The 25,353-nt window shown below is 38.0% G+C and overlaps 4 protein-coding genes across 6 annotated transcripts in view; 3 read left to right on the top strand and 1 right to left on the bottom strand.

Moving 5' to 3' along the window:
* LOC107227640 (intersectin-1) overlaps positions 1–25,353 on the bottom strand; it is an 85,036-nt gene that overhangs the window by 46,427 nt on the left and 13,256 nt on the right. The gene's annotated exons all lie outside the window — the stretch shown is intronic.
* LOC107227650 (organic cation transporter protein) lies at positions 577–8,669 on the top strand. Of its 3 annotated transcripts, none has more exons than XM_046736622.1 (9): positions 577–962; positions 5,266–5,831; positions 5,918–6,176; positions 6,370–6,538; positions 6,623–6,856; positions 6,961–7,175; positions 7,392–7,573; positions 7,676–7,812; positions 7,923–8,669. In XM_046736622.1, exons 2-9 carry the CDS (start codon positions 5,457–5,459, stop codon positions 8,035–8,037), a joined length of 1,686 nt encoding a protein of 561 aa, XP_046592578.1. In that variant the 5' UTR covers positions 577–962; positions 5,266–5,456; the 3' UTR covers positions 8,038–8,669. The 3 variants fall into 3 exon arrangements, with proteins under 3 accessions (XP_046592578.1, XP_015524354.1, XP_046592572.1); XM_015668868.2 differs by having other exon boundaries at positions 577–1,023; XM_046736616.1 differs by having other exon boundaries at positions 577–1,083.
* On the top strand, positions 10,263–15,964 carry LOC124293870 (organic cation transporter protein-like). Its single transcript, XM_046736633.1, has 9 exons — positions 10,263–10,404; positions 11,910–12,478; positions 13,221–13,479; positions 13,606–13,771; positions 13,867–14,097; positions 14,215–14,429; positions 14,512–14,693; positions 14,779–14,915; positions 15,094–15,964. The coding sequence occupies exons 2-9, from the start codon at positions 12,095–12,097 to the stop codon at positions 15,167–15,169; spliced, it is 1,650 nt and encodes a 549-aa protein (XP_046592589.1). The 5' UTR covers positions 10,263–10,404; positions 11,910–12,094; the 3' UTR covers positions 15,170–15,964.
* LOC107227652 (organic cation transporter protein) lies at positions 18,239–24,100 on the top strand. The gene is made up of 9 exons (XM_046736639.1): positions 18,239–18,297; positions 19,621–20,095; positions 20,324–20,582; positions 20,708–20,873; positions 20,932–21,162; positions 21,244–21,458; positions 21,541–21,722; positions 21,808–21,950; positions 22,060–24,100. The coding sequence occupies exons 2-9, from the start codon at positions 19,706–19,708 to the stop codon at positions 22,091–22,093; spliced, it is 1,620 nt and encodes a 539-aa protein (XP_046592595.1). The 5' UTR covers positions 18,239–18,297; positions 19,621–19,705; the 3' UTR covers positions 22,094–24,100.

Genomic DNA, 25,353 nt, shown 5'->3' with positions numbered 1-25,353 from the left:
TCCGTGCAATATCTCCTTGGAATCAGGGGTAATGTGAAATTTTCGAAAATATTTGTCGCAGTCCGAATCACAAAGGTATTGAAAAAAAATTTCATATTTCTCAAGTGTAATTCGATTACTCGTCAAATATCATTGCAAAAAAAAAACGAACGAACGAATGAATGAATGAATTATTTGTTACTCATAAAAGAAAAGTTTTTGGTTCGGGAGTTGAGAACTTAATACTTAGAAAATTATATGCTATTAGAGAAATACGCGTTAAATATTATGCGAATGGCTTGAAGGCTTTTAGATTTTACGCCAACCTGCGAGGAATTCTTAACCCTATTTCTTTCCAGCTCCCAAAATCGTTGCGTTATTTAATTTTCATCGAATTCACTTCAGCTATTCTATGTCCAAATTTTGTTTATCTCTCATTCTACAATAACGTATCAAACTGATGACATCAAGTTTTATCAGTTCCTTGGTTACAGAGATCGGTTAACAAGATCCGTATGAATAAAGGATTGCGGCATTATCTCGTGGATGGATTCGCGGAATGAATGAAAGGCAGAACTTACGTTCAATACCTGGACTTCTATTTCCATCGCCATTCGCGTACGCTCAGGAACAATACCGCTTAAATTTGCAATGCAAAGTTTTTGCAGTGTAGCTAACTACAGACATGGATAACCGACGATGCCGATGCGGCAAAATTTTTTGTTACCCGTGTCGTACGATCGTGGAGTATCTGCGCTTTTTTTCCTATTCTCACATTGCAGGCATTCGGTAAAGTGTTGGCAACTTTGAAACGTCAGAGTTGCCTGCGTTCATGTTCCGTGATCCCAGGAATGGTCCCACCTCGACCATCCTTCGTACATTTATTCCCCCACCTATTCGAAGTCGAGGTCCTCCGGGGTTTTCCAATAATCGGAGTTTGTTTTCCTTGAGACCCCGGTCACGTTGCATTGATATAAATCAAGGTAGGTTTTGCGATAATCGTGCAGAGTTGCGAGAACCGTTGGCGTCCGGAGGTGAAAACGAGTGAGTGCAGTTTTGTCTCTGCGAAATTCAATTTCAACAGAGTTGACGATATTTTACAAAGTACGATAAGAAAATACACATACGATTTCATCTTGTTCCATGAAAAATGGAAGGATGTGAAATTATAGACTATTTGTTGCTTCTTCAAAGCAAAATCCATCGATCATTACTTTCTTTTCAAACAATTATTCAACTTCCCGGTTTCTCTGTTTGCAGAGAAAGAAGGAAATTATTATATTGAAAAGTTAAATTTTCCCTTGATCACCACGTTTTGAAGTTTATTGTAGTATCACCTCTAATTATTTTCAGATAGACGTGTGTTTGTGTACGTATGTAATCGATTACTTTGACAAATTTAAATTTTGCAAATCTGACTTTTGATTCGTGATCACCGATCGATAAAATCTTATGGTACCAATTATAATCCGAGTCCACTCATTCATCCTAAAGATATCATAATTTTTATTTTATTTTTTACAATATTGTTATTTAAGTAATTCAAAAAGTAGCGATCCGATCAAAGCCAAAATCCAATTGGTTCTAAGTTTAGAAAAGTCGCGTCGATTGAGCCCAAAATCATTGAAATCCGTCAACTCGTTCTGGAGCTTTTTTTTTCCTGCGTTTTCGTACGTAAAGTTATCGTTTCTTCGACAGTGGAAAAAAGACATCCGCGTGTAAAAGTGAACAAGTTTTTTACCCTAGTAATAAAAATAATAATAACTAAAAGGAACAGCCGTATATTTATCATTTCATACATGTATTCTATACATGTTAATGCACAAATGCGGAGGATTTTCAGTCGATCTTTGGTGAATCAAAGATAACTTTAGGTTTACTCGAAAGTCCCTTTTTTTCACTTTTTCGACCTATCATGTCAATGAGAATATTCTATAGATCCATATACAACAATTCAGCATTCCCTGTATCAAGAACAAAAAAACTCTCACTGTATTCCTGATCGTTCATTGTCGATATCCTGTTTGTTGTTCACCATTCTTACACTTCTGGACAAATGAAAATACGAATCTAAACAACTAGTGGCCATGTGTTTTCATGAATTTTCATACGGATTGAATCAACGAAGATTTATACGAAGAAGTGAATGTTATCCGACTCGATTGTAAAAATAAAATCGTGAATAAATCAGATACGCGTTGAGTAAATGTCAACACTTTATCCCATTGCTGTCGATATTGCAAATTTATCTGCTACCTCTGCGCGCTGAACTAAAAAACCGTAATCCTAGTGGCGAACAGAATTAGCTTACAACCGGTTATAGATTGTTCGAGTAAATATATCAAGAATAAGTTCTTGAGACATGGTTAGTTTCTTTGGGACATAAACAAAATGGGCAAAAAATAATTGACAAGAAAAGTCTACGTTCTAGGAGTTATTTAGTGTTTAATTTCGCACTGAGAAAAACGCGCGGGTAGCATATGTAGGTAATAATATGTGGAAATATAATACGATGAAATACCCCCTTCGCCTAATCACCAGCGAAATTTGCTGTACTTACGTGTTGAGCATAGCCGATTAGGTAAACACACAAACACCGGTTCGAGGAAGAATCAGAAACTATTCCGATAAGCCAATTATCCATCGGTGAATTATTACAACTATCAGGTAAAGCAAATGTATGATACCTGAACATTACAGAAGCAGTCGAGTTTCCTTGTACATAATACGTTGAATACATTGGACTAATACTTTGCCGTTTTACTATGCATAAATTGAATTGCCTGCAAACAAGTTTTGACTGCGTCTCACTTTTTACACGCAACGTAATTCCTGTACATTTAGTCACAACGCACAACGTTACGGAACGTTCTCGGATATTATACGTCTATTAACCTGGGACTCGGTGCATTGTTCAAAATTGGTATTACAGAACTGCAGTTGCGTCGAACTTGAAGAAGGATATCTATTCTTAAACCTTATGCGGATAATTCGTAAGGTTAAAAACAAAAATAAAAAAATATCGTTACGTTAGTTCGATTCCGCGTTTTTTCGCATCCCCTGGCAAAATATTACGAATGATATTTTCCGTCTCAAAGTTTAATTTATAAAAAGTTTTAATTTGTAAACGGAGAGTAGCGTGAAATCACTCATGTTTCCTAATATGCCTAATATCAGGAAGAATTGAATTGGTAATTTCGAAGGTAATGATGAGAAAAATGTAACCAGATTTTTTCTATTACGAAACACAAGAATAGACTGAATTGAAATAATATAGAAGATATGGAATTCCTGGGTCCTACATTGCGTTTTTGATCGCCTGCATCTATCATCGTGAAAAAATAAAGCACTATTATAAGATTTATAATAATAAGATTTATTATAAAAGCTGGTTGATATTGAAGCATGAAAAATTTACAAGTATGTGAGGAAGCAACGAAGTCATACCCCGTACCTAATTTCTTTGAAACACTTGACAAGACTTTACCTACGGTAAACACGTCGCACAATTTGCGAACACTTGTCGATCCGGGATATTATTTATGTGTTCACTCATTCGAAGGGCAGCGTTGCGTCACGATGATGCGGTTGATCGTATTCATCATGTGGGAGGAGAATCGATTCTACGAGAATCAGTTCTACGGGAAAACTGTTCTACAGAATATGTTTTACAGAAATATTTTTCTACGCAAAGGAATTAGAGATTCGCGTCAGAAATAATTCTGCACTATTTATTCTACAGGAAAATTGTTCGGCTAAATATTTTTCAACAGAATATTTTACGTAGCCCTCTAGTTTCATACATCCAACACAATACCCATTCGACATAACACAAATTCAACGCAAATAATTTAAATTGAATTAGATTAGATAGAATGAAATACAATTAGATCAAAATGTACGAAATCCACGATTAAATGTATGATTTTGACGATTCGGTGATTGTTCAGAATGCGCGTTGTGTCAAAGACAATCTGTAGTACAAAAATAATGCGTAAAAAAATTTATCTAGAAAAATATTCCGGAGAATAATTATCCGGTGGAATAATTCATGCAGAATTATTTCTGATATGAATCTCGAGTTTCTTTCCTTCTACGAAATGAGTCTTTAGAACATATTCTGTGCAAGGTTTTTTCTGTAGAACTGGATTTCTGTAGAATCGAACCACATTCATCACATGACACGAAACATGCGTCTGTGTCTTGATTAAAGAAACTATTAGATGGAATTCTACCTTGAATTGTCAACGTAACATTGTGTGATTTAGAACAGCTGCGGTACAGTTGATTAAATTTCAGAAAATGTACAATAATTTGAAACGAGGTATTTTCGTCGTCAACGATACCGGATATCAAATTTCAATATACACAAAAACTTTGCTTCTGCTATTACTTAATCTCGTTCTGGTAGAAATGAGAATAATGCAGATACCGATGACACACTTCCGATCAAGTGCATCACTTCATTGACGTCGAATGGTCTTTCACCGGATAAATTAATTTTCAAAGTGAGAAGTATATAGTTGTTCTATTGCGTTAACTATAAATTCATCGGAACGATTATGCAATGGTACAAGGTTGCAAATTGTGCTAAATGAAAAATTTATTACATTAGCTAGCCACTTATTAGCACATTATTAGCCATTTAATAGTATTGAACACGATGCATAGAGTCATCTCAAATAACTCGGGTGTCATTATAATTTTATCAACAAAGTTCTGTCCATAGTTCTTCATTTGACTGCCGTTCTCATAAGATACAATTAATAGCAAGTGTATAGTTCCATTATTTTCATACATCTCAATGTATAATTGACTTCTGTCAATCAAAAATGAAAATTTTATTATTTACTTTTGTTTTGAAAAAACTTGAAACGACCATAAGCGCCACGTTAAAAATCCAATTTTCCAAAAAATCCTTTTCGCGTTTTCGGTCAGTCATTTGGTCTGATATTCAACAAAGGGATTCAAATAAGGAATTCACTTCGTTCCTATTAACAGTCAGTTCAAGTCCCATATACAGCAAAGGGCTTTAGATTGACTAAGGAATTACCTTAACGTAAGATTAGCGGAAAACGGAGAATGAAGAAGTTCGGAACGTCTGATTGACACTGCGCTAACGGTAACAACCGGACGTCGAAAATCTATGACTGCAGTGATAATAGTAGGAATGTACCAATATGTTCCCTTACGATGCGATAAAACTGGAAACATTGTTATGCGAATTACAAAATTTTTTTGTAATTTTTCCACACGTGTAATCACACCTTTCGTTTCGTATTCCAGGAGATAAGGTTTTCCGAAGAAGTTTGGCAGTGCAAATTGATATCGAAGACTTCCCATCGTTCCAATACCTGCAGAGTCGTACAATAGAGATCAAACGTCTGTTAAAGTTTCTTCGAATACGGTGACAAACTATCGAAAGCTCATCAATTGCTCGATTAAAAGATAAATAAATCTGAGTAAAATCGCCAAAAATGGGTTACGATGACGTTATTTCACACATGGGAGAATTCGGACGATACCAACGTAGGATATATTTCACTTTGTGCCTGCCAGCGATATGTTGCGCCTTCCACAAGATGGGTGGAGTATTTTTGGCGGCGAAAACAGACTTCAGATGTATGCTACCAAACGAGAATCCAGAAAATGCAACGTTCTATCTGTCACCGGACATCATAAATATGAGATACCCGTGGGATAACAAAACTGAAAGCTGGTCACGGTGCGAGAGATACGATAACACCGAATTTGCCGATCAAGGTGGAAATGTATCAAGGCAACTGACCGTAGTGGAATGCGACTCTTTCGTGTATGACAAAAGTCAGTACGCGCTGACGGCAACAACCGAGGTAACGTCAAATTTTATCTGTCCATCTTATCTATCCTAGGTTATCTTTCGTCACTTTAGATTGAATATATAACGCGCTATTTTTAGTGGAATCTGGTTTGCAACAAGGGGTGGCTAAGGGCCATCGGTGACTCAATTTTCATGGTTGGAGTGATGCTGGGTTCGATGATTTTCGGCGGACTATCCGACAGATACGGTCGCCGTGCTGCCTTCTTTTCAGCATTGATCACGCAACTGATCGGTGGAATACTCGTTACCGTTTCGCCGGAGTACGTTTCGTACATGATCTCAAGAATGATAGTAGGATCGACAACGAGTGGGGTGTTTTTAGTAGCTTACGTTATCGGTGAGAACTCTTTATTCCACATTTCCAACGCTTTCAAATCACGTTCACGATTGGAAAATTGCTAGTGTTGCTCCTCGAACAATACTTATACATTATAAAGTGATCGGGCCGCGTCGTGTCTTGTTCGTTATAGCGCATATCGGTAAGACATGTCACACTATTCTGACTTGAATTGCTTTATTATAATCGTTAGCACTCGAAATGGTTGGTCCAAAGAAGAGACTGGCAGCTGGGATGGGATGTCAACTATTTTTCACATCAGGTTACATCCTGACAGCTGGACTTGCGTACTTTTTCACGAATTGGAGAACGTTACAGGTAGTATTCACCATTCCCAGCATCGTGTTCCTCGCTTACTGGTGGTAAGAATCTATCCAACTCCATCGAGAACAATAATACATGTCTCCTCCGAGGATACTTGACTGAACTTGTAATGAATGTCACAGGTTTATACCTGAATCTGCCCGATGGCTGCTGACCAAGGGTCGAGTGGAGGACGCTAAGGATCTGCTTCAGAACGCGTCGCTGAAGAATGGGGTTGCACTGACTCGCGATACTTTGGACAGTTTGATAAACAGTGAAAGTGACACGTCAAAGCAGGATATTGAAAAGGCGTCGATGTTCGATCTCCTGAGATATCCAAACCTAAGGAAAAAGAGCCTGCTGCTTTTCTTCACTTGGTAGGAAGTTGATCTTTCACAGCGACTAAGCGATGATGACATGTTTCTACGTGTGCTGTTTTGCCGATTATTAAAGGTCGTTCGTTCGTTCGTCTGATTTTCAGGTTCGTGAACAGCTGTACCTACTACGGACTATCCTGGAACACTTCCAACCTCGGTGGTAACGAGTTCGTCAACTTCGGCATTGCTGCGTCTGTGGAAGTGCCGGCCTACTTGTTCCTGCTATTCACGTTGGACAAATGGGGAAGAAAAGTCATACTCTGCGGATGCATGCTGATCGCTGGGATAGCGTTGCTTCTTACGGTGTTAGTTCCTGCTGGTGAGTCGAACGCAAGTCAACCGCGTATAATTACGATTGATATATCATCTTTTCCACCCTGACTGGAAGACGTATGATTGCCTGGTGTTAAAATTGGCGAGAAAAAATTTGAATTCAACGTATCTAGTAGCGGAGTGTTTCAGTCCCTGAAATTCATGAAACACCACGAAATAAAGCTTCTAAATCGTATTATATGTATAACCGATCTGATTACAGGTATGCCATGGTTGGTGGTAGTTTGTGCAATGTCGGGGAAACTAGCGATCACCTCGTCGTACGGTGCAGTCTACGTAGTAGCGGCAGAACAATTTCCTACCGCTTTAAGAAATATCGGTCTCGGAGCATGTTCGTTTTCCGCTAGAATTGGCGGGATAATAGCACCATACATTAATCACTTGGTGAGATTCAGAATTAGTCAGAGACTAACGAGTATTATCGATCCGTTGAGGATGATGTTACATTTTCGATCGCGAATCGTGAACTCACATTTCTATTCGCAGGCTGAAGTATGGGCACCATTGCCGCTTGTAATTTTTGGCTCATGCTCATTCCTCGCCGGCCTCCTGTCACTCTACCTCCCAGAAACATTGAACGCGAAATTGCCTGAGTCTATACAGGATGGCGAACACTTTGGAAAGTATGTTCTTTCTTATTACTTTCTGTGCGAAGCCAGAAATTTTGCCATACACGGTGTAAACACTGTTACTCTACGTGTACATGTTTTGACAAGATATTTTGCTATTTCAGGAAGAAAACCAGGAGTCCACAAGGCGTCGAAAAATTGAAAGACATTGAAGTCATGAAGGCGTTAACATTGCCGTCAAAGATTGTTATAAACGAGAAGCAAAATACATTGTATTAATCTTTTAAATAACTCTGCTCGACATAGCCAAACCAAAGACGAAACAAACAACAAAACTTGATTATATGACTATTCTTGAAATTTCCAATAGGAGATTGGATTTATACCATATTGCTCAAACTTGACATGATGGATTACAAACACTCCTGCAGCTCGTTTCAGAAAAGACTCAATATTTATAAAGCTTGGGCTGAGACCTCAGAGCGCGAAAAATTTCTGGATTCGTGTTTAAAAGCAAATGTGATTCTATATTATCTTATATATTATAGTATCTTTTAAGAAACCCGTTGCAATGTTAAATACTGTAGATATAAGACGATGATTAACTAATAAGTGTAAACGAATAGTATTTAGCTCTTAGAAAATACAGTTACTCTAGCGTTATATAGGACGATTGTAATTTATTTATCTTTAGTGGTTAACGGTGCGGAATATCTACACTGTCAATGTCTTCCGCACACTGCACCGTACTAACAGACAAGTATAAAAACTATAAAGACCGATTGAACATACGTACAGACACTTGCGGAGGTTGAAACGGTTTTTATACGCTATATTTTAAAATAAACTTCCGCGAACGTACGTACTATACAACATAGAGTATCAATAAATAGTAGCTATTTTTCAATTAACAATAAGCAGTTATTTACCTCACGAATCCAAGGGTATTCTAAAGGGATAATGTTTACGCTTAACTGTTTCGGACGCGCACTATATTTGCTCTAATACTAATATAAAAACATTCATCAACGATACCAGAAAATGACACTTCATTCCGATTATACAGCTGGTGCGTTAAACAACATCTTTCCATTGTTCCGACTTCTTCGACTCAGCGACAATGTTACAGTTTACTATTAAGAATTTCGCTTCCGATCTTTTGGAATAATCGAATAAGAGAGAAATGGTTGCCCGTAAATGTTACCGACAAGGGATGTTGACGGTAAATCGAAGCACATCACATGGCAAGTACCTAAGTAAACACGCGGTACCCTGAACACGTTAGAATTCGTGGTGAGCCACCACTAATTTTACGATTAGCGGTTATAGTGTGTTCCACCAAGTGAGGTGAATGTCACGAGTTAAATGTAATTCGTAGTATCGTCGTCCAGTTTCTTACGATCACATGTTCAAACCAATTTTGACAATCATGTATCTCAGCCTCCGACAATTTCGTCGTCTCCCCAGATACAAGAAAATTCTGAAATACTTCTACATACGTGTATAATCAAATTTCGAGATTGATATAAAACTGGATGTACTTGACTGGTACTGCGGAGCATTATTCCCTAGATCTATTCAAATTGACGTCTTTCCGCTTCGCCCACGTATACAGCTATCAAGATGATTGGTCCTAAGACCAATCAGCATAGAACTGTCTTTCACTGCGGGATAGAGTCTCATTGTAGGTTCATATTACACACTTCATCATAAAGTGGAGAATCTTGCAGGTTGATACTGCTTACTTTATTTCCATGTTGGTTGTAACACGAATCACGATTGCGTTATCATACTGGATTGGCTCTTGACACTCCCGCCTCAATACTTCACTTACTATTACAATCAGATGCGTTGGGCTTCGCCTTTTGTTCGCTCTTTCGTAGGATAGGAGAAATAACGGCACCTTCCATCAATTATCTAGTAAGTTCAATTATAGTCCTTCAAATTTCCAATTGTCAGCTTGGCATGCAAAAAAAACAGCTGTGAATTAAGATATGTTTAATCCTCTCAAGGCCTTTGTTCGATATTATCAGGCTTCAAACTGCAGCTGGCTTCAAGTTGTACATAGTTGAGTGAATTCCACTGGAATTATCAGTAAAAACTGAACTCAGCATTAAACAATCGAGTGATATTGTCGTCACGGTGCCGTTACGAGCATAAGATGAACCTATATACATAAATAGGATTTGCCGCATGAATAATTAGTGCATTTATAAATTAGCTGAGAGTATGCTGAGATGATATCTGAAATGTAAATAAAGTATTCCCAATAATATGAAGTGATGTTCTATTCTTGTAAAAATGTTTTATACGAATTATGATAAATATCGTACTGTAACAACGATGATATATTCGTAAGCAACAATATTCTATTGTTTTAGGGATTATGACATAATCGGTGACTTAACGACGTCAAGGGCAAATGTACCGAAGAACGGCGTTAGACCAAGTTTACTTTCGTAAATGTGGAACTTAGAGCACAATAAATGATATTTACATTCAGACAGATACGTATGCAATTACATGGTTATCAACGATGATTTATTACCCTTCTAGTCTGGAGACTCGTATATTTTCACGCTCCAACATGATGAAATGTTCACTCGGTACTTTCGCTTCTACACTTCGTCAAGCTATCTGCAAAGGGTAAGATGAACGTTATTTTGTCAAACTTCGTTAACCGATTACCGTTTACCCCCGAATTAAATATCGCGAACCACTTCCCTGTGACGTTGCGCAACATTCGACAAGTACAACATGGCCAGTTTGATGATTAACAATAAGCGAATAACGTCATAAATTACAGTAGATAAACAAAAAAAACAGTTATTGATCCAGCCAAACTCTTCGGAATTTACCCGAATTTAGTCGTCCTAAGTGAAATTCTTTGCTGTGTTTCATTGATAGCCTAAATTAGTCGAATGAAGAGTGGTAATGTACACAATACTTTGAAATGAATACGAAATATTGCCCTCTTAGAGTCCTTGAATATTATTTTGTTACGAAATCTCCATAAAATTCGTTTCACGCCATTATAGCAACCCAAAATATTTGTTTACCTACCTAACGTTTATACGAAAGGCACCGTTCTTTCGGTTTATACCTTCAAACAGACTTGTTTATCATTTTAATTATACAAGAATATGGAAACAGTTTCGTCAAACGACGCCGACTCTGACCCTTTGAAGGAAAAGTCGCGAGTCAGCATTCGCATCTTCAGACAAGTAACAAACAATTCACCGCAAACATGATTGACAAAGTTCTCCAGTTTTGTAGTAATTTTCCAATTACAAATGGAAATTCACATTCATATCACGAAAAAAAAAACTCAGACTTGATGCGTTTTCAATATTAATTTACCAACATTCATCATCAAAATTGCTTTGTAATGTGTCAACAGCTTCAAGTCAAGTGGCCCGTTATCGAACACAAATACAGATAAGGTGGATAATTTTTTTCATTCTCATTGAATTTCTCTAAACCGTTCTTCAAGCTGTCACGACAATATCTTTTTTGTGATCCCCGTGACGTCGACATCTATCAAAAAAACGCATCTGCATCAGGTTTTCTCTTTTGGAACATGACAAATTAGAAATATTGAATCGAACGTCGATCAGGTTTTGTTCACCACTCAGAGTAGAGTAAAAATTCTGTCAGCGTTTCAAATAATGACCAACGGAAGGATCCCGGCTATATACTTGCATAGGTAGAATCGTCCTTCAATTTTTGGCAAATACCTTGCGGCGTTTGAATGACGGCAGTGAAATAAACACTAAGACAAAGAACAGTGAGATAAATCATTTGGAAAAGTCCAAAGTATCACACTTCCATTATAAAACGTCTGACACGCCATTCCACAGTAAAACGTTGTAAACGAACCACGTGTATTTTGCAAAGCTTAAATAGTTTCATTTAAAAACACCAAATAAATTTTCCATATGCATAACAAGATTGAAGCACGCATTTTTCGATATCCCTGACATGTGTCTACAGCATTTGATTTTGTCTCGAATGGATGTTGGTCGAGTATTATAAAAAAGTCTGTTTTTCCCGTTCCGGCACAAATAACACTAATATCAATTCTTCTAGGCGTTAATGTTGAGGGGTTATGAATGGATTGATAATTGTTGAAGCCATAATGAATGTTTCAGTACGTATGCCGGAAAGATGTGCACAAACAGAAGACACCAGTTGAATTAGTAGAAAATGAACATGCGATAAGGAGTCAATGTATTCCATACGTGCCCCTAACTCATCAGAGACCGAATTAAAATCCCGTGGAACAAAGACCTGGAAAACGGAAGAGTAGAAAGAAAGAAAAAATAAAGAAAGAAAAATGGGTTACGACGACGTAATATCACACACGGGAGAAATTGGTCGGTACCAACGAAGAATATTCCTTGTCAACTTCTTACCAGCGCTAACCAGCGCCTTTCACGTAATGGGGGGAGTTTTCCTGGGAGGCGTACCAAAATTTAGATGTCTGACACCCGAGGAAGAGCGAGAAAATGCAACGTACATTCTGCAACCAGATACGGCGAACTTTACGCATCCATGGGATAATGCGACACAAAGTTCGTCGCAGTGTGAAAGATATAACCGAACTAACGGAGATCTCTATCAGCTACGGAGTAACGATACATTGTCAACATCTGCTTTGGTGAAGTGTGACTCTTTTGCCTACGATGACAGCCAATACGAGGCAACCATCATAACCGAAGTAAGACTTTAGCGTATGGAACTTTTTCATTCTTCTCGCTCCAAATGAACGAGGAATGAGAATATTATCGAATAGTCGAGCGTTCAGCTACCACACGTGAAAGAAAACGGACACAATTGAAAGATCAAGTCGACGCCTCTGACGAAAGGTAGCACGTTTCAGATTTTTTACTAAAACTAGCATGTTGGGGTTTTCGCCGCGAAAACTAACACGTTTTAATGCAGATTAGTAAGAGTGCAGTTATCTCCAATGAGATAGAATAGTTGTTGCACTCTTGTAGAAACAATACGCATAGTTTACGTAAGGACTACTTGGTACAAATATAATAAGACGAAATTGATGTTTATATTGACAACAAATCGGAAACAAATTTAAAATATCTGTAAGGAACCTGTAAGAAAAAGCATTTATTTTTCTAACATCTGCATCGACGCCACAATTTCGAGGATATTTATAAGTTTATTTTAAAGCAAAAAAAACGCACTTCTGCGTTTATCCACAAATTGACTTTCGTTTCGACCACCGCACACAGCACAAATCTTCAGAGAATCCTTATTGCACTAAATGAGACATGATAGTTTTCGTGGTGAAATCTGAAACATGCTGCTTTTCGTAAGTGGCGTCGATAGTGATCTCGAGTCGTTTGTTCTTAGTGATATGTGTGCCAGAACACATTAAAGACTTGTAACGTGTTTCGGTACGAGATTAATGAGTAAGAAATGATGAAGTTTCACATTTTCAGTGGGACCTAGTATGCAACAATGCCTCGTTGAAAACTGTCAGCGAGTCAATGTTCATGATAGGAGTGATGATAGGAGTTTTGACTTTCGGTGCATTGTCTGACAGATACGGACGCAAGCGAATTCTCATACAGGGTTCAGTACTGCAGTTAATTTCGGGACTACTGGTCGCTGCTTCGCCTAATTTCACGATGTACGTAATTTTCAGAATGATTGTAGCGACAACGAGTACCGGACTTTACCTTGTGGCTTATATTGCTGGTAAGAGTCGTGATCGATTTGTATATCCTATAGACAAATATGCAGGGACAATGATATTTTCTGCCGAGGGAAGGGCGACATTGATTTTAACGTGACTGAAATTCTCGTGAAATTTTTTGTTCATAGCAATCGAGATGGTTTATCGAAAGAAGAAAATTCCAGCTGGGACAATTAGTTTCTTTTTCGTGGGAGGTTGTCTTCTGACCGTCCTTTTAGCATATTACATTAGAAATTGGAGAATTTTACAGCTGGCTTATACCGCGCCTACCCTTTTATTCCTAGCATTTTCATGGTGAGAGCACAACAATACCCGTTTCGTAACTTTGGTTTTACTGATAGCTCGAAGCGTATGAGATATGTTAGTGAATTTTCACATCACATGATCAGGTCTATCCCAGAATCCGCGCGATGGCTGCTAAGCAAAGGTCGAGTGGAAGAAGCGAAAAATATACTTTACAAGGCATCGATGGAAAACGGGGTGAAATTACCGCGGGATACATTGGACGAACTGCTGATAACAGGAAGTGAAGACAAGCCAAACAGTAAAAAATCATCATTGCTTGATCTTCTCAGATACCCAAACATCAGGAAAAGGAGTCTGATACTCGCCATTATTTGGTAAGGTGCCGACTTAATCCGAATATGTCATCGTAGGTGATGTTAGCGTCGTATTTCGAGACAATCAGACGGCTGAAGTTTCTAATAATAAACATTTTCGCAAATCCGTATCGTCAGGTTTCTCAACAATTGTACGTATTACGGTCTATCATGGAACACCGCGAACCTTGCAGGCAGCGTTCACGTAAATTCTGCAATTGCTGCCTTCGTGGAACTACCCGCAATTGCATTTTTAATGTTCACCGTTGACAAGTGTCGGAGGAAGGTTGTTTTGGGCACCTGTATGATGCTATCGTCCGTGTCATTACTTTCTACAGGTTTCGTTCCTCACGGTGGGTGAAGTTCAAACGGATATCTGTGACAATAACGTAAAAACGTGGTCGACTCCGAATTTCACGTAATTTTACATTTCAGACATGGTATGGCTAGTGACGGGTTTGGCCATGATAGGAAAATTGACAATCACAGTCTCATATTCAACCCTCTACATCTTCACATCAGAGCAGTATCCTACATCAGTTAGGAATATTGGCGTCGGAACATGTTCGGCTACTGCTCGGTTCGGTGGAGTTGTAGCACCATTGGTTCTCCAGTTGGTGAGGCGAAGTTGTAGAAATTCCAAGTTATAAAAATTCCGAAGAAGGTACGTTCAATCAACACGTGATTCACGTTTATTTACAGTCTCGAATTTCGTCGCTTTTGCCACTCATTACTATGGGATGCAGCATAGTGCTCGCCGTGTTGCTGTTACTACTTCTTCCAGAAACATCGAAGAAAAAGCTACCGGAAACAATAGAAGAGGTGGAAGGGTTTGGAAGGTAAATTTTTCATTCAGGATACTTTGAATTTTTCATTGCCATGATAAAACGCTTGTGAACCGCAGCTTCGAGTTAGAAAGTCCGACTGCGTTCAATGAACGTATCTCTCATTACAAGTACTGCCGATATGATCTTGAGTAGCGTTGACTAGCGTGATGAAAAGCATTTATTGTTTCAGGCGTAAGAAGAAAAGTAAACAAGCCAACACCTTCTTGAATGGTGTTGATAACACCCAGGCGTTACAGAAACTGTGAAATTAATAATTTCAAATTGTTGAAGAAAAACCGCGAGGGTGTTAAATTATTTATTTAGTACGAAGCTAGTCAGATGGCGCACGTATGTAACCCCTTGTAGCGCGCGTACGAAATATATCAAGTCAGCGGAGGGAAAGATGCGATGTCAAATTGCAAACTTAACAGTCACCTTCGCATATTGAAGTTATTCTATTCAAAACGCAACTAGTTTTTTCACCTGCACTAACCATATTCCACATCAGAAATACGTGAAATATCCAACAGATGTGGTACATGTAATTATTGCGAACAACCTTACAATCAAGTGAACCTGTTCTATTTTTGGTCTGAAAATTGAAAATTGATGCTAAAAACTGCTTTAAAAATAGTTGAGGTTTCGCGAGTGATACAGTAGATGAAATATCAAAAAAAAAAAAACCAAAAATTTAATAGAGGTAATTAGAAAATTTCATTCCCTACTTTCTGACATTCCAAAATCTCATGTATGACATGTACGACATGCCGTTCGGTTCAAAGAAGCTTATTTTTATTCCAAGACCCAGCTTCAGGTGAATTCAAAAACTGATTGTTTCGTAATAGATTGTGAAGCTCACGTGAAAAATGTTTGGATGAATTTTTCGAATGATATTCTTTGAGGAAAATTTAGCACAAATAATATTGCATATTGTACTTTTTTTTGCATACCTTACATATTCGCTCGGTAGCAAAAACGACTACTCTGACCTTCGCTGTGATTTAGCTCTCGACATACTCCACAGACATGTAAACTTTTCAATAAAGAAGAAATCCACTGTTTCCAAGTATAAAGTTCCTGATATTTACTACTTGACCCTGTCACTATATCACAAATGTTTAGGTTTTTAACTTCCTTGCTGCATCTAGTGAAAAATATCGAAAAATATTTCACGTATTACTATGCATTTGAAGCACGCGATCCAAAAATTTTACACATTAATTTTTAAAGCACGAAAAAAAATTGTCAGGAATACTGGAGATATGCGACAGTCAGCCACCGAAAATCATCGACGTTTCATGGATTTATTTTACTTCAAATTTTAACAGTTCAGAGTAAAATGATTGGCTCGAGTGTTTTTCGTTCTTATTTGACACAAAGTTGAAGCATATACGTACAACCGGTTGGAAGAAGGTACGTAGACACATACTGTATCGCATCAGTCATGCTAAACCGGATCTATATGAGTTCCCATGTTAACAAACACAGTGAAATAATCAGAGCAAATGACGTTACAAGTGAAAAAAATACCCACAACAATAGTTTTACAGCTTTGAGGAAGAAACTCGAAGGTGAAACTACAAAATTTTCGAGTCAACGTCCTGACGAGATCGCGAACTAACTTTAAATTTTTCAGATGGAAAAGTACAGATTCCATCTTATATGAAGATAGCTTAGTGTAGCGGCTTTCGATTCTGTGAAATTGCTGTAGATAAAATTGTTGAAAATAAAGCTTGAATCCCAGTTGGATCGACATGAAGCAAAAAGCGGCGATAAGTGAAACTACTCGGTCGACAAGTAGAGAATCATTTTCTGTACCCTTCACACCTGCCTCTCTGTGCAATCAATTCTCATATAATCGGCCGGTTTTATACTCGACTCTGCCTTCCTTTTCACAAAACATAACGAAACAACAAAAATATAAGTCCGAGGAAAAAATATTTCCAAAACTACAGCGCACATCCTGAATAGGGCCGCTTCCCCCCTTCCGTATAATGGGGTTACGCAGCCATTGCCATGGCTCTGTCACTTCTTGTACCACATGAACAAACTTATTCCCATTCCAATACACAGTAACTCGGATGATCGTGTGAAAAAAAAAAAAAAAAAAAAAAAAACGGAAGTGTTAATAAAATATTGACTGACAAATATTTTTCTAGGTTAAAATAAAGTAAAATTGGAGTCTAACCGATGTAAACAATGTATCCGCGTGCGTGTGAAAGGTTGGCCCCAATGAGAGAGTTTTTGACTTTTTTTCAAATCTGGTGGGGGACCTCAGATTCCTGTAAAATCGCCTCCCCTCTTCTACTGTCGCGGCCCTATTAAGAGAGTGAGCTGTAGTATCTCTAATTTGGGGGGAATTCGTACTTTTTTACAGCTTGAAATTGCAACTGTTTTACCACTTGTTTATATTTACAGATGCTACACAGCTGAGCCTGCCGTTCGGGATGCTACGATTTCTTTCGGGAAGGTCGAGAATAAGCTACCGGAGATGACCGAGGAGGTGAAAAAATTTGGAAAGTAAGTCCTCATTCGGGATACTTGAACGGGTTTCTCCTGACACACGACACAAACTTGTTAACTAATGAACAAGGAGAAAATCGACAGGTGCCGAATACAAAGTTCTTGATGTTTACTGCTTACCACCAAACAATGTGACCGAATCGCTGTCACCCTCACCACCTCAACGCTTCATACAACGAGAAAAATTCGATAAATGTTCCATCTATTGATACTTTTGAATAGCGAGACCTGGAGATTTTGTACACCATTTTTCGAAAGCAAAAAAAAAAATTCCAGTACAAGACTAGGAATAAGCTATAGTCGTTGCCGGTCTCTTGATTTGAATAATTTCGAAAATCTTATCACGTTGATGATGAAATCGCTAATTAGGATCAAAAGAACGTAACCTACTAAAACTGAGGGATGCTGCTATAATGGTGTATCCCGGTCTTAACACGGCAATTTCGCAAGAAAATATCCATACAGGTTTTAGTGAGAATGGCTGAAATCACACCCATTATTGTCACAATGATGCCAGGAAGGCTTTACTCGTACAGATAAAATAGAATGGGAGTTACGCCAGGATAATGTATCCTGGAGAAATTGTAGGAATGCAGAATGAAGTTTAGAAATCTTACCGATATTAGACAGTTACTTTCTGTGTTTCCAAACCGTATACTATCATATTTTTAACCCAAAAAGATATATTTGAACAATGTCGATCTAACCTGTGTAGCGCACCAGTCGGCAGCCAAACACCATCAGAGTAAATAATACACCACGCCGCGTAAAGCTAATTGACATTTTTTAACCTAGTTTATTAGCAGCCGTCATGCAGTACGAACAAGTCTTATCGATCGGTGCCTAAAAGAATAATCAGACATTCGTTCGGGTAAGTCGTACAATTTCCAAATTTTTCTACTATTTAACGATTAAATGATCAAGCCTTCTACTTAATTGCCACTTACCTAAAAGGTTGAAGATACATAATTCTGCCCTATGTCTTACTTCCTAATCATCAATAGTTATGATCGATTACACTTTAGACAGTTGAAATTCGTTGAATTCTAAACCTTCCTAATTTTTTTTTTCCTCTCAATGAAACGTCATATTTGATAAATAATTATAACCAAACACTAATGATAGCCACAATATTTATACACAAGAGTTATACAGCTAAAAACTTTGAACATTGAACACGTTGGAAAGTCTATCTACTAGTAGAATTCTACTTATTTGTAGTTTTCTTTCTTATCGTACTGCGTGATAAGAAGTCACAACGAGAACAGCGCAGGGGCATTTATCGGTGAGAAAACAATTGTAGGCGATATCTTTCTTTTTCTATCAGTTCGAACTCGTTTTTTAACTACGGATACTATTTAAATACATTGAAGTATTGTAAGTGCAGCAATAAAATACAGCAAATTCTGAATTTTGAACAATGAAAAAGAAGAATCATATCGTTCAATACATGCATGACGGCAGAAATAGAAAGCAAATATAGATTCGGCACATTAAAAGCTTCGTATCTGTAGCATTTTTTATTTTTATTTTGAAGCAGACTTTCCTTGCAGACCTGTGTAATCTTATCTAGAAAAACACAAGAATTTTGTCCAAATTTTGATTTGGTACGCGGAGTCGATAATTTGCGAGACTTCTTTCATTACAAAATTTCAGTTTCAGCAATTCGAAACGTAGCACGATGTAAAAAGTGTACTGCTGAATTTGCGTTGTTTCTAGGGTGGAAATCGAAAAATAATTATATAAAATAGAAACTTTTAGTTTTTCTTACTACAAACGTAACTGTTACAGAGTACATTTTGACAAGAAAACAATACTGTGTATCGGCAGTGTCAAGAGAAAAATTAATCGCGTTAGAACTTCGTACTGTATAATATGATAGTGCTATCCTACAAATAATAACGCGTAGCGCGGTTCAGGGATGACCGATCACTTAGGAAACACAGAACGCATACCAATCTCATACAAGTTCCAAGACCAATGGCGCTCTAGTGTGATCATTTTGACCAGCAATAAGACATTCATGACATTAGTTTCGAGAGCTTTGCAATTTCCACTCCGAAACTTCCCTAACCGTGAATAGATCGTTCCGAGTTTGTAGAATTGTGTATAAACATAACACGACACATCCAATATATGCGGTGACTTCTTGATTTCCAAAAAATAACCATATTGTAATCTACTATCATTGCAGCAGATACATTGATCCGAGTGAAAGGAAATCTTGTGAAGAGAAGACTTGAAGGACTACAAAGGGACAGAAAGACGAAGTGATCAGAATGGGTTACGACGACGTTATTTCACACATTGGAGAAATGGGCCCGTACCAACGAAGAGTATTCGTTGTTAACTTTATACCATCATTAACCAGCGCCTTTCACGTCATGGGCACAATTTTCCTGTTAGGCAAACCAAAATTCAGGTGTCTGACACCCGAGGAAGACCAAAGAAATGCAACATACATTCCGGGACTATATACGGCAAACATTACGTATCCATGGGATAACGCGACACAAATTTCGTCGCAGTGTAAACCGTATAACCAAACTGAAGGAGTTCGCTCTGAGCTACTAACAACGAAGGGCAATTTACCATCGACACCTTGTGTCGTGAAGTGTGCCTCTTTTGCCTACGATGACAGCCAATACGGAACAACTGCCACAACCGAAGTAAGTCTTCAGTTTACGGAACATCTTCAATCTTGTTGCTTCAAATAAGTCATATGAGTGTTCAACTATCAAAACTTGAACGAAATGAACTGCATTACGGGATCAACTTATCGCTAATCGTTTATTCATAGTCATATGTAACCTTCAACGACCACGCTTTAACGACTCGTAGTAGTACCTTTCAGTTGGAGCTTATCAAGTAAAATTTATGGGGTTTCACATTTTCAGTGGAATCTGATATGCGATGATGCGTGGTTGAAAACTACCAGCGAGTCACTGTTCATGCTAGGAGTGATGATGGGAGTTTTGACTCTCGGTGCTTTGTCCGACAAATATGGACGCAAGCGAACTCTGATATGGGGTTCAGTCTTGCAGTTAATTTCGGGACTACTGGTCGCTGCTTCGCCTAATGTCACGATGTTCGTAATTTTCCGAATGATTGTAGCGACAACGAGTACTGGACTTTACGTTGTGGCTTACGTTGCTGGTGAGAGTCTAGATTAATTTGTATATCTCAGACAATTATGTAGAGATATCGCATATTTCCTGCCGAGAGAAAGTCGATATTGATTTTGATGTGACTGCGATTCTTGTGCAATTTTTTGTTCATAGCAATCGAGATGGTTTATCGAAACAAGAAAATTCCAACTGCGACTAGTACTTTCTTCTTTATGGGAGGTTGTCTTCTTACAGTCAGTTTTGCATACTACATAAGAAACTGGAGAATTTTACAGCTGGCTTATACCGCGCCTACCCTTTTATTCCTGGCATTATCGTGGTAAGAGTAAAACAACACCCGTTTCGTAACTTTAGTTTCATATATTAAACACGATTAGGTCCATTCCTGAATCTGCACGATGGCTGCTGAGCAGAGGGCGTGTGGAAGAAGCAATGAATATACTTCACAAGGCATCGATGGAAAACGGGGTGAAATTACCGCGGGATACATTGGACGAACTGCTGATAACAGGAAGTGAAAACAGGCCAAACAGTAAAAAATCATCATTGCTTGATCTACTGAGATACCCAAATATCAGGAAAAGGAGTCTGATACTCGTCATTATTTGGTAAGGTGCAGACTTGATCCCAATATGTCATCGTAGGTGAAGTTTCTGATAATGAACATTTTCATACATCAATATCGTCAGGTTTGTCAACAATTGCACGTATTACGGTCTATCATGGAACACCGCGAACCTTGGAGGCAGTGTTTACATAAATTCTGCAATTTCTGCCATCGTGGAGCTACCCGCAATTGCATTCTTAGTATTCACCATTGACAAGTGTCGGAGGAAGGTTATTTTGGGCGGCTTTATGATGCTCTCGTCCATATCGTTATTTTTGGCAGTTTTCGTTCCTGTCGGTGGGTGAAGTTCAAACGGATGTCCGTAGAAATAACGTACACACGTCGTCGATTCTGAATATCCCTTAATTTTATGTTTCAGACATGACATGGCTAGTGACGGGTTTGGCCATGATGGGAAAATTGTCAATCACAGTCTCATATTCAACCCTCTACATCTTCACATCGGAGCAGTATCCTACAACAGTTAGAAATATTGGCGTTGGAACTTGTTCAGCTATTGCTCGGCTCGGTGGAGTGGTAGCACCTATGATCGTCGACTTGGTGAGTCAAAGCTGAAAAAATTTCGAGTAATGAATATTCCGAGAAAAGTTAGTTCGATCAACACGTGATTCATGTATATTTACAGTCTGAAATTTCGACGGTTCTTCCTCTCATTACTTTTGGATGCAGCATTGTGCTCGCCGTGTTGTTGTTACTACTTCTTTCAGAAACGTCGATGAAAAAGCTACCAGAAACAATAGAAGAGGTAGAAGTAGAAGGGTTTGAAAAGTAAGTTTTCATTCGAGATACTATGAATTTTTCATTGCCGTGATAAAATGCTTGTGAATCGGGCCTTGAGTTTCATTGACTAGTATGATGAAAAATATTTTTGTTACAGGTGTAGGAGCAAAATGAACGAGCCAACTTCTTGAATGGTGTTGATAACACGCCCAAGCGTTACAAAAACTGAAAAATTAATAATTTTAAATTGTTGAAGAAAAACCGCGAGGGTGTTAAATTATTTATTTAGTACGAAGCTAGTCAGATGGCGCACGTATGTAACCCCTTGTAGCGCGCGTACGAAATATATCAAGTCAGCGGAGGGAAAGATGCGATGTCAAATTGCAAACTTAACAGTCACCTTCGCATATTGAAGTTATTCTATTCAAAACGCAACTAGTTTTTTCACCCGCACTAACCATATTCCACATCAGAAATACGTGAAATATCCAACAGATGTAGTACATGTAATTATTGCGAACAACCTTACAATCAAGTGAACCCGTTCTATTTTTGGTCTGAAAATTAATACTAAGAACTGCTTTAAAAATAGTCGAGGTTCCGCGAGTGATACAGCAGACGAAAAAAGGAAGTAAACGCGATGTCGTCTAATGGTTATCTGTCAAACGACGTTCGTAGACAAACGGTCGTTTTTTGCGAGGCAAACTGACAATTTATAGGCAATGTATAGTCGACTAATGTCCATCTATGTATCACCTTTTTCTCGAATTGTTCAGCGATGACTTTTCGGTGACTTTTCGACTGATTGTCAACGTTTACCTGACATCTTGTTGTATTTGAAAAAAGCATCTTGGAGTAATCCAGATGTTTTTCACACGGGTAACCGGTCGTTGTTTTTAAATTTTAAGGTATCATCAACGCGTATATATTTATACATGTCACCATATATATTCACCTTTATTGCATAGTAAGATGTATAATATACAGGGTGTCTCATCTTAGTAAATCCAAATATCTCGAAAGCCAGAAGTGCGAGTGAAAAATGCTTGAGAAAAAAATTGTAAAGTCCGAAGGGAGAAATAAGATGAGAGCGTCAGATTTATCCTAAGTGGACCCGACTATGTCAGATGAAGAACAACTTTATTTTTTTTTTTTTTATATAAAACAGTATATTTCTTTCACCGGCACCTGAACGGGCATCAAATTCCACATCAAAAAATACCTACTTATCGTCGTAAGAAGTTCTTGGTCTCATAAAAGTGAGAGAGTTACAGCAGAATGAACTACATCATTTTACGCCCAACGGTCTTATTACCGCGTTACACTACAATTAAAAAACTGACTCGTACACGCTGTAACGCAGTTAATACCTAGTATTTCAGCATTGCATTCGACTAGACAAGACGCTAGTTTTGACTAGAGAATCGTTACAACAACTGAAAGAGCAGAAATACGACTGAAAGAAATCGGCCGAAATCGTTCCAGTTATTCTCTGGCTGGTGAATAATTTGCGCGAATATGGAGAACATACAGATACGGTAATGCTTGATGCACTTCGGGCGTTACATTACTTTTTAATAATCCGTAAGCTTTAGTAATTTTTAACACTTATTATTACACGAGCACATTTGTCGTCTGTTTCAAAGCTGAATAGAGTTTCAGTACAAGTTCATAGGTTTATGTTACGTATTTCTTATCCTAATTCTGACTAGGTTAAATTAAAAATTCTCTTTTGCTGTCGTTTTCTCTGGTTACGTAAAAGTCTTCGCTGACTCATTATATTTTTGATATGATTACGATAAAATATTATCACATTATAAACTTGAAATAACATTGGAACGTATATATTAAATATTTATTTTCATTCAAAAATACCGTTATATATAATATTTACTTACCGAAATAAATGATATTTACATTTATATTTCTTTGCATACGTTCCTCCTAACCGCCTGACATGCGTACCATAATATGTATGCTGCAGCGAGTTTATTTATGTACATACATATAAAAATACCTGAAAAAGGTGGCTTCGAGATAATAATATTATATATCTGACGGACAACTATCGGTACCTAGGTGACGTCGCACTTACTACAGGATACATTGTCACGTGGTAAAGAAAAAAAGAAAATTAACAATTGTACATATTCATTCAGTAGCAAAAACGACTATTTTGACTTTCACTGTGATTTAACTCTCAGCATACAATACAGATATGTGAACTTTTAAATAAAGAAAAAATCTACTGATACCAAATATGCATTTCCTCATATTTACTAATTGTCCAACTCACTGTATTACAATTGTCTAGGCCTTACACAAATGTCAGAATTTAATATGTCCGAATAGCTGCCACTCTCCCCCATACAGTGGGAAAAATTCAAAAAATATTTTACGTATTGTGCATTCGAATAGTAATTTGGGCGTCAGCAATAATAACATAAAGAACAAGTAAAGAATCCAAGAATTCATCTTAGGTCGCTCGAAATAAGCCATGAGTTTTCTAACGTCCTATGTTGAATGAACGAGCAGAGACGATAAATTTTTCGATTGTATGATCACTCGTTTCCAAAACTGGTCTAATATTAAATTCTACTTAATAACCTCCGTGGTATAATAATCGGGCCGTGCACAAATCGTTGACCGAAGATCATACATTGACGAATGTTCGCTAGGTCGTCAATTTACAATAAATAGTGTCTTTTTTACATAAAAATTTACATTATATTGACTTGCCGCGGTCAAAAAATAGTCAAGCGACACTTTCAAATTTCGATAATCACCAGATTTTATTTATCCTATTACATACGTTACAGCGAGTTCTTCACGATATTTATCGCTCTTCATCACCTGTAGTGATAAAGGAAAAGTATTTGTTTCAATCAAAAATGAATTTTCCTAATTTTTCCCCAAGGGGAAGGACTGAAAGATAGTGAAAATGAAAGTTACGGAATATCTCAATTACTGCAACCATCATCGATGCGACGCATGCGATGCTGCTTGAGGCTGAGGTCGACCGTAAGTTATAAGTACCTAACACCTTGGCCAACTAAAAAATCGCTTGGAGTATCGTTCCTCCACCAGCTTCCGATTTTAGCAGGTTGTGAGTGACGGCTATCGAATCAGCTAATCCCAATACCAACGTTAAACGCGTCATCGGCAGTTCAATCCTGACTTACAATGAGTGTTCAACGTCCTTGTGATTCAGCTCGAAATGTGCACCAACTCGCGCCCTTCGACAACATCGCGATGCGCCGTCACTTTTAGCCAAGATGGGCAAGAGAACACCTTCGTACACTCCAGCATAAAGAAACGTGGGATCAAGATACCTATACTCAACACCAGTGCGGCAATCTCGCCTAAATCGTCAACCTTTCCCTTCTTCGACCCTATTCTGGTCTTACACCCAAAGCGAGATGGATTAATCCACGCTACCTCGGTGCGTTAC

The sequence above is a fragment of the Neodiprion lecontei genome, chromosome 1 (genome assembly GCF_021901455.1).
Source record: "Neodiprion lecontei isolate iyNeoLeco1 chromosome 1, iyNeoLeco1.1, whole genome shotgun sequence".
NCBI classification, from domain to species: Eukaryota; Metazoa; Arthropoda; class Insecta; order Hymenoptera; family Diprionidae; genus Neodiprion; species Neodiprion lecontei.
This window is presented reverse-complemented; position numbering and strand designations above follow the sequence as displayed.

Excerpts from the sequence above, each read along its gene's own strand:
- LOC107227652 (XM_046736639.1), top strand. The coding sequence starts at position 19,706 with ATGGGTTACGACGACGTTATTTCACACATTGGAGAAATGGGCCCGTAC. Across the intron at positions 21,163-21,243 it reads CTGATACTCGTCATTATTTG|GTTTGTCAACAATTGCACGT; the intron begins GTAAGGTGCAGA and ends CAATATCGTCAG. Across the intron at positions 21,459-21,540 it reads GGCAGTTTTCGTTCCTGTCG|ACATGACATGGCTAGTGACG; the intron begins GTGGGTGAAGTT and ends TTTATGTTTCAG.
- LOC107227650 (XM_046736622.1), top strand. The coding sequence starts at position 5,457 with ATGGGTTACGATGACGTTATTTCACACATGGGAGAATTCGGACGATAC. Across the intron at positions 6,539-6,622 it reads GTGTTCCTCGCTTACTGGTG|GTTTATACCTGAATCTGCCC; the intron begins GTAAGAATCTAT and ends TGAATGTCACAG. Across the intron at positions 7,574-7,675 it reads CACCATACATTAATCACTTG|GCTGAAGTATGGGCACCATT; the intron begins GTGAGATTCAGA and ends TTCTATTCGCAG.
- LOC124293870 (XM_046736633.1), top strand. The coding sequence starts at position 12,095 with ATGGGTTACGACGACGTAATATCACACACGGGAGAAATTGGTCGGTAC. Across the intron at positions 12,479-13,220 it reads AGGCAACCATCATAACCGAA|TGGGACCTAGTATGCAACAA; the intron begins GTAAGACTTTAG and ends TCACATTTTCAG. Across the intron at positions 14,916-15,093 it reads GAGGTGGAAGGGTTTGGAAG|GCGTAAGAAGAAAAGTAAAC; the intron begins GTAAATTTTTCA and ends TTATTGTTTCAG.